Source organism: Gossypium raimondii, chromosome 13, assembly GCF_025698545.1.
Source record: "Gossypium raimondii isolate GPD5lz chromosome 13, ASM2569854v1, whole genome shotgun sequence".
NCBI classification, from domain to species: Eukaryota; Viridiplantae; Streptophyta; class Magnoliopsida; order Malvales; family Malvaceae; genus Gossypium; species Gossypium raimondii.
In genome coordinates this window covers 50013213-50022887 of record NC_068577.1, presented here as the reverse complement: position 1 = coordinate 50022887, position 9675 = coordinate 50013213, and the positions used below count along the sequence as shown (strand labels likewise).

General features: G+C 30.8%; 2 protein-coding genes across 2 annotated transcripts; both read left to right on the top strand.

The window, feature by feature from the left end:
* Positions 1–403: 403 nt before the first annotated feature.
* On the top strand, positions 404–4212 carry LOC105783472 (uncharacterized). The gene is made up of 7 exons (XM_012608956.2): positions 404–1067; positions 1147–1233; positions 1348–1620; positions 2118–2288; positions 2458–2511; positions 3228–3374; positions 3466–4212. The coding sequence occupies exons 1-7, from the start codon at positions 834–836 to the stop codon at positions 3841–3843; spliced, it is 1344 nt and encodes a 447-aa protein (XP_012464410.1). The 5' UTR covers positions 404–833; the 3' UTR covers positions 3844–4212.
* A 2809-nt stretch (positions 4213–7021) lies between these two features.
* Positions 7022–7770, top strand: LOC105784600 (hypothetical protein). Its single transcript, XM_012610498.2, has 2 exons — positions 7022–7305; positions 7380–7770. Exons 1-2 carry the CDS (start codon positions 7193–7195, stop codon positions 7597–7599), a joined length of 333 nt encoding a protein of 110 aa, XP_012465952.1. The 5' UTR covers positions 7022–7192; the 3' UTR covers positions 7600–7770.
* Positions 7771–9675: the final 1905 nt, after the last annotated feature.

Genomic DNA, 9675 nt, shown 5'->3' with positions numbered 1-9675 from the left:
TATTTAAGTATTTTAGGTTGTTTAGTAATTTTGTTTCAATAAAATTTAGTTTAAAACTAATTCTTATTTAGATTAATTAGAGTTTCAGATACCTTCATGTTTTAGTTAGTCTATATAAAAGTTTGAGATTATTGTTCGGATTTAAATTTTGAATACTTTTTATATTAAAAATAATTATTTTATCCTTAAAATTAATAATTTAATATAGTTTAGCTTGATGTTTCTAATATAAAAACTCTTAGCTGTAAGAGATAGAGAGAGAAAAGAAATATTAATGGCAAAGTATAAGGTGGCAGATATACACATTGAAGGAGAACTGCAATTGAAATAAAAGGGGGACCTGTTTAGTTGGGTAGGTCAGGGATTTTATTTATTGCCTTCAACTCTCTTCTTTCTTCTTCCTTCCTCATTTCTTTGCTTTTGGTGCAAATTTAACAACGCAAACGAATATTAAAAAAAAAAAATGGGGTTTCGATAAAAATATGAATATATTTAGTTCATTATATGAAACCAATGCAATTGCAGGCAATCATGATTTTGATAGTGAAATAGAAAGCTAGCCTTTCCCTTTGCCATTGCGTTTGCCTCTCTTGTGTTCACTGTTTCAGGGATAATTAAACCCTTTCAACCACCTCTCTTGTCTCCGCCATTAAAGCTTCTGAAAGAAAAAAGAGAGTCAATTTTCATTCATTTAATTCCTTTGTTTCTCTGGTACAAAAGATCCAAGGGGAGATAAAGTGTTGTTTGTTTTTAGCTATTGTTTTATTTTTATAGTAATGCATTGCTAGCTTCTCCAATTTCATCACTTTCCTTTGGCACTGAATGAGATAATAATGGCTTCTAACGCTTACATTATTGCTAATAAGAGAGCCGTTTCGTCTCATCCTCATCGTCAACCCCATCTTCCTCTTCTTCTTCTTCTGTTCTCTCTCCTTTTCATCGGGAAATTCGATCTTGTTTCGGCTCTAAATTACACCAAGTATACTAGGAAAGTGAGTAACTTGAGGCTTCAAAGAATTCAAAAACACTTGGAAAAGATCAACAAACCTGCTGTCATCACCATTGAGGTATATATATATTGCACCCTAAACTATATACATAATTATCTTTCATCTTTCTCATGGTATTTTTTTTCTTGTTTTTCAGAGCCCAGATGGAGATATCATAGATTGTGTTCATAAAAGAAAACAGCCAGCTTTGGATCACCCTCTTCTGAAAAAACATAAGATTCAGGTAAATACCCAAAAAAGGGGGTTTGATCATTTTCAATCAAAGGGATATATTTACCACGAAATTTGAGCCTAGTCTTTGAATTTTGAAAGCTTTGAATGATGAAATATGTAACAGAGAGTCGCACCGGAGATGCCAAAAGTGAAAACGTTGAAAAGAGATGAAGGAAGTGGAGATTCAAAGAGGAAAGAAGGAGAAGATTTAATATGGCAAATGTGGCATAGGAATGGGACAAGATGCCCCAAAGGAACTGTTCCAATACGGCGGAGCACAACTCGTGATGTTTTGAGAGCCAAGTCGTTGTTTCACTTCGGCAAGAAACAATCTACCACCATCAACCCTACTCGCCGTGCCGACGCTCCCGACGTCGTTAGCAGTAACGGACATGAGGTACAACATCAATTTATTTTAATTTATTCAATCAATAAAATTATTAGTTATAATCAATGAAAATGAGGAACATTAAAATTTGATAAACAACATGTAGTACACAAAAAGGGCATTGACTTACTAGGGTTTCACGCTTTTGGGTTATTGAAAAGTGTAATGACACCAAAATTAGTGGCTGAAATTTTTAATTACAAGAAAAACTGGAAAACATGTGATTGAACATCTTCTCGAAAATGGGCTATTGACCTTTCCGAATTAAATTGGAATTTTTAACCTTCTTTCAATTAATCATATACTTTATTCCTTAATCAACTCTAAAAGCATCAAGAAACAACTGTAAAATCTTCTTCTATTCTAAAATTGCATGACTAAAAATATATTAATATGTTTTTAAAAAGGTCCCAAAATATTAATTCACTGTTCTCAACTCAATTTCTTGAATAAAGTCAAGAAGTAATAAGAATTGGATGGTGATGGATGCATGTGCACGTTTGCAGCATGCGATTGCATATACGGGAACATCCCAAGAGGTATATGGGGCAAAGGCTACGATAAACGTGTGGGACCCATCCATCCAAGAGGTCAACGAATTCAGCCTATCACAGATTTGGATTCTTTCGGGATCATTCGACGGCTCTGATCTCAACAGCATCGAAGCTGGATGGCAGGTACTCCTTCCATTTCCTGTCCTTACATGCACATTATCATTATTCTTCACTTCAAGATTCTTCTTTGATATTTTATTTAAATAAACAAGTTGAAAAATAAAAAAAAATATAAATAATGGAAAATTTAGGTGGTAGAGTCTTCTGAAGTTTTGATAATTCTACTAGTCAGGTCAGTCCGGAGCTTTATGGTGACAGCAGGCCAAGACTCTTCACATATTGGACGGTGAGCTCTCCATATTTCTTTTTTATTATTATAAAATTCCACTGATCATAATCAATTAATATGTTCAAAACACTCATTACCAAAATGCAAAAGACATTGTGTTCAATAATTAAATTAAACCAACCAACAAAGTCCCCATTATTGTTGCGGATTCTTTAAATTAACTTTTCTGGGTTTCTTCCGAACCATTTTTTTTTACTTTACTATATGAATTTTCAATAATGAATGCTTCTAGGATTTGTCTAAATATTATTGATATACTATCATTAGTGGATTGATGGAATTTGGCATTTGTTTCTCAAGGAGAATATATTTATTTTCATATAATGAAGTCAACATTTATATAATAATATGCTAGCTAGGAAGATGGGGATATTTATTATTAGTGAATCTCATGTAAGTTGTCACTTTCATAACTGAGGTGAAAATTAATTAGTTTTCTTTTTAATTATACTAATGGTAGGTGGATTTTATTTATTTTTATTTAATAATAATTCGGGTTTAGTTACATCTTTTAGATTGTAAAAATTTATTTCGAACCAACATAATGGTAGCCTAAAAGCCTTTACTCCTTAAAACTTAATTTCAAGATCTACCACGAATAGAAATAAGCTTACCTAGCTGTATACGTACTTAAGCATCTCTAGTTATATAATATATGGTAGAAAAAATATTACAATGAATACAGTTATTAATTAACAAGATCTTTTTTACAGTCTGATTCCTATCAAGCAACTGGATGCTACAACCTTCTATGTGCAGGCTTTGTGCAAACAAATAGTAGAATTGCCATTGGCGCTGCCATTTCTCCTGTCTCACAATATGATGCTAATCAATATGATATTACCATCCTCATTTGGAAGGTAAATCACTTACTTTCAAATAAAAAATTGTAAATATTTAACTTAATATATGGTCGGTGTTTCAGTCTAAGATTTTTTTTCTCAATTTTAGGATCCTAAGCTAGGAAATTGGTGGATGGGGTTTGGTGATAATAACCTGGTAGGTTATTGGCCAGCAGAGCTATTTACTCACCTAGCAGACCATGCCACCATGGTGGAATGGGGTGGTGAAGTAGTGAACTCAAGGGCCAACGGCAAGCACACGTCTACGGAAATGGGCTCCGGTCACTTTGCTGAAGATGGGTTTGGAAAATCGAGCTATTTCCGGAACTTGGAGCTTGTTGATGCCGATAATAGCTTGAGTTCGGTCCATGACATATCAACCCTAGCTGAGAATACAAATTGTTACAATATCAAGAATTCTTACAACAATGAATGGGGAACATATTTCTACTACGGAGGGCCTGGGAACAATCCACAGTGCCCTTGAGCATCACCGTCCGGTCGACTTTACGGCAAGATATGATTTTAAAGATAACGTAAAAAAAAAATTATTGTCAAAATATTCTTTATTTGTGTAAGTATGAATTATGCTATTCCCAGTCTTGGAATTTTGCTAATTTTGGTTAGCCTTGATTTGGTGAGGAAGGAAATGTGTATTATTAGTGAAAGTAAGACTAAAGGCAAATTGCATAAACAGGCATGGGAGTAGCAATATTTTGGGAATAGGGCATGGTTTAATGTGAAATTTTCCTCGATTGTAACATTTATAGTACAGTTTCAACCCAAATGTTTATTGCTAAGCTATAAAGTCTAAGCTTTTCGATTAGAAAAATAAAAATATATATTAATGATTAAATTTAATATCTATAACTCTTTATTGGTTAAAATCTATTTATACTAAAAAAAGGAGGTTGATTGAGTTTTAGTTCAATTGGTATGGGCATTGTTGCCAATGCAGGAGGACTTGAGTTTGAGTGCGCTGAAACGTATTATCTTCCTATTTATGAGTTCGAGAGGAGTTATGAATAATTTTAAACATTGTGTCAAAATAATAGATATGATCAAATCATATAATAAAATTATTCAAAAACAAATATTTATTTTATATAGATAAGCTCCAATATTTTTATCACACATATAAACTCTTAAATTTTAATTTGTACCCCAACCCAAAGTCCCTAAACACTTGAAATAAATCAATCTCTCTCTTTTAATATTAAAAAATAAATAAATCTTTCATTCTAAAAGGTTAGGGCATTTAAAAAAATGGGCAAAGTGCAAGAAGGAAGGAGCATGTTATTCCCAAGAAATATAAAAATGGTAGGGCAGCATATTGAGTGGAGTCAAATGGATTTGAGGAAATGAAGGCAGGCAGTTGTGTGAAGTAGCATCCTATTCAATGTCATTCAATGTTTGATGTTGGGAATTGAGCCTTGTTATTTAGTTTATAGTTTTAATCTTAAAAATGAATAAATATTGCTTTTTTTAAATAAAAGAATTTCCTGGTTCCAATGAAACCTGTTAGTAACAAGTATTAGCACAAGATTATCCATTTTGTGTTTGCAATCAAATATTTAGTTCTGTTAAACATTCAGAAAATATTGTTCAAATTTTGTTTAGAATTTACATAATTACATGAATGGACTTAGTGATTCATCACATTCATTAATGCTTTTTCATAATGTTGTTAATGTAATCATGCTTCATCCTCTTGATAGTCATGTATAGATATGTAAGCATATGGTGATAATATACTTATTATTAATTGGTTAATATATATAGTTATGTATGCATATGAACTGATTTTAAGTTTTAAAGATAATTAATAGACATGTTATAAAATTTTATTTTAATCAAGTTTTGTACACTATATACATATGTTTTGTGGTAAATATTTTGTCATTCTCAACCGAAGCTACTCCGAGCTACCCATTGAGTAATAAAAAATGTGTGGTTGTTTTACGATCATCAACCGTTCCTGCTTCTTTGCATGCTCTGCTGACTCTGTGGAATCTTGTTTCTGTCAGAGGAAGAAGGAAGGAACCGAATGAAGCCGCAAGGCATGTTTCTTTGTTTGTAGTGGTAGCATTAGAGGGTTTTTCTCGTAACTAGAATTTATCATGTTCGCCACTGATTTGAAGAACCACATGAAAAAGTTAGAGGATTTGAATAAAAATATATGTCTGAAAAATACGACCCGTTTTTAAATGAATCAGGTCTTGGGTAAGGTTTTTTAACCTTGGTTCAACCCGACTCAAATTTGCAATAAAAAGAAAATGTTGTTGTTTTCACTGTTTTGGTCATACTTTGCTGTCATTTCACTTTTACATTACTATTATTTTGTTGTTATTATTTGAATTTTGTATAACTCTTGTTTTATTGTTAATTTTGCCATTATTTTATAGACATTTGCTTGCTAATTTGAACCTGTCTTAATATTATTTAAGCATAAATATTAATTTTTTAATTTATTTTCAATTTATTGAGAAATATTTATTTTAATGTTTTTAGTGTATTTGATATATTATAATTTTTAAATTTCTTCTTATATAAAATAATAATATATAAAAATTAATACGGACAGTTCGAACCAAACTCAAATTTTAACATTTTTATCCAAGCCAGGATTGAATAAAATTATAAACCCATTTTTTAGACCGAGCTGAAACCGAACTTAAAAACGGACGTAAAATTATGTTAAAATCCGGCCCATAATTACCTCTACTCATAACAAGTTTTTAGCCTTTAATTGAACTGGGGCTCTAAATGCAGTAAGCCATTACAGGGCTTTTATAGATTTGAATTTGATCCAGGAAATTTTTAAATCTATCTTCTATACTATATTTAAGCAAGTTAGTATCATCCTTAATTGAATTTATAAAATATTTTTTAAAAATTATAATTAATATTATTATAATATTATTATTTACTTTTCACGGTTTTATATAATCTTTAAATGAAAAATTTTTTAAAAAAAATTTTAAAGTATAAACATATGTTTAATAACATTAAAATACAAATTTACCACTACCTTACCTATATTTATTATTGAATAAATTAAAAAAAACATTTTCTTTTATCCACGTTATAATTGTATCTAATTAACACGAATAACAGAGTACAAGTAGATATAATCCAACCTTATTCATGGGTTATAGTTCAGTTCTCTGGCCCCTCACTTTCCTCCTGCTTTCTCAAACAAAATGTGGTCACTTCATAAAATGCAAATTCAGGGTTAGTAGAAGACAATATGTATACATGCATATATATATATATTATGTAAAAGATGTTTGATCATGCTCAAAGTACGTAAGACTGCTAATGTATTTCATTTGTTTGTTTGTATTTTTGGCAGTAAAATTAGACTAGTTTCACTCATCTCTCTTTCCGCGCCTCTTCTTGAACCCAAAATTATTAGTGGAATTGAGGTTGATTGTACGGTAATGGACATGTCTATACCTAACCCAAAATACAAATGGAAAAGCTAGAAGCTGCCGCCCAAACATTTCCAATCTTCTTTATCCACACATGTTTTAGACTAATACGAAAACGTTGGAAATAGTAATATAATAATTAAAATTAAAATAAAACAAAGTGTAAAATGGGGGGCATTGATTCGTATGGTGATAAAAATTTGCAGTAAATAACAAGTTTTCTCATCAAGGAAAGATTCCTCCATGTCCTGGCAGGCAGCTAAGCCAACCTTATTATATATACAAATATATAAAGGCAAAGCCAACGAGCATATTCGTTAATCTTGTTGTCTACTTAGCCAACTCTTTTAGTTATTCTATTCTATTCAATTCAGTTCAGTTCCGAGCCCTGTTCTGTGTGCGATGGCAACAACATCTACGCCACAACCAGATTCATCTTCAAATTTGAGTATAACAGTGGAAAGCAATCCTTCCGATTCAAGACTATCTGAACTGGGGATTCAGTCATGGCCTAAGTAAGTGTGTTTTTCATTCCTATATATGTGTTTTGTAAGTAATTGATGATGATGGGTGTTTGTGGTTGTGGTAGATGGGGATGTCCACCAGGGAAATATATGCTGAAATTTGAGGCAGAAGAGACATGTTATTTGGTGAAAGGGAAAGTGAAGGTGTACCCAAAAGGGTCGTCTGAATATGTAGAGTTTGGAGCAGGCGATCTTGTCACCATCCCTCAGGGTCTTAGTTGTACTTGGGATGTCTCCGTCTCTATTGATAAACACTATAAATTTGCTTCTTCTTCTTCTTCATAAATTCTACCGTCTTCTGTACCATCTCCAATCTCTCCTTTTCTAACCTTATCTATACACGAAAGAGATTATGTACAATTAGATTCAACTGTTTCCTTCAAGTATTAGGTCATATGAATGATTTTTTTTCTTAAATGATTAATCTAATGGTTCAAAGTTCAATTGGGAGTTAAACTCTGACCTCCTTTGATGGGATTAAATAATTTGTGGAATTTTTAAAGGTTTTTAGTTTATGACATGTGATGGCCAGCAACACTCTCTAGAAGCTCACAAACACTATACCGCTAATTGAGAATAAAATCTCCAAATAATATATTTTTAAATTTATTTTAAAACATTTATCAGTATTCTAAACATCGATAATTATTTTGTTCATTATTAAAAAACTCCACAAATAAATTTTAAATAGAAAATATCTTTTTTTAATTATTTATTATACAAATAATATCATTTTAAATCTACTTCTGAAGAGAAAATTTTATGATACACTAGTCGTGACCAATGAAGCCATGCTCTTCAGCAAAAAATGAAGGTTTTGTCAGACAAATGACTTGCAAACATTGCACAAGGCACCCGTAATTAGCACAACCTTGATTTCGTTTCAGTTCTTCTACCTTTACTTCTAAGCATTTCAAAATTCTCGGCTTTTTTATCTGGGTTTTTCAGAAAATAAGATAAAATGTCTTTTATTTTATGGGTTTTTAGACTTATTCCACAATTGGGATATGGGTGCTGAGAAACTTGAAGCTTTTCTCTTACAGTTTATTACAATGGTTAATATTTGTTGGCCATAAATCTTCACTTGTGATGCTTCCATGGGGGAAGTAGCCGTAGAAACACTTCATTCAATCATATATAACTCCCAAGTGTTTGAATCTTTGTTGAAAACGCACACTAGAACTTAGTTCTAATCACAAGTTTTGCTTTTCTTCAAATCACTCCAATGGTTGCCTGAGATGAGCAATCTTGAACTCCAAGGCAAAGCAGCCCTTCATTTTACAAGAAGACGTTGAATAAATGTTAATTATCAAAATTATTCCACGTGTTAATTTTAGATTGGTGGTGCACAGAGAGGGACACAAACTAAGCCAAATGAAACGACAAAACCAATTGCTAAATGACATAATTCAAAGAAAATATTAATATTAAATTTTATATCACGAATCTAGTCTAGTGACTCAATTCATTAGTTTAACATTATTATTAATTTTAAAATGTATCTCACCTTTTTGCATAATAAATATTAATTTTGAATAAAATGTTTTATTATATATTAACAAATATTAATTAATTTGAATGCCCTCAAACATGCCTGCCCATTTGCTTTTCAGAATAGTTTATAATGTCATTATTTTAATCTAAATATCGGATAGGTGATTTTAAGAAAAAATCGATACCAACGTTTGCAATGTCAATTTTTTATTATATACTTAAATTTAACATAAAGATTTTAATAGCGACAACAACTAAATTTAAATTTTTAAATTTGAAATTAAAATCCTAAAATAAAAGTGAAATATAAAATTTTGAAATATATTTTAACCTTCAAATATTTATTTTAAAATTGGGCCCAAATACATTAGAAACCATTTTATTTAAAATTAATTTTGATGCCATAAAAATAAAAATGCTTTAAATAGAATAATATCGACATATTATCATTAAATTAAATAAAAAAATATAAACAACTTATAAATAAATACTAATAATTTTATATAAATATAATCAAACATTAGTTGTAAATATTATAAATAACTCTCAAATTTAAAATTTTAAGTTTAAAAGTTTAGAGTCATAGATATCGAGGGTTTTTTACCTAATTAGGATAGAAAAAAAAATTACTGAAATAGTATGTCAGAAAAAAAAATTACCAAAATGGGTTACTTTTTCATTGGAGCCTATTTGGTAGGCGCCAATGAATAAAATAATAATAATTTTTTTGATTAAAATATAATTTTATATTTTTTTAATATTTTTTTGAAAAAAATACAGGTCAAAAATACGGGTCGGGTCGGGTGGCGCCTCTCAAGTAGGCGCCAATGAAGGAGCCTGATGGAGAGGCGCCAATGGGTGTCAGCC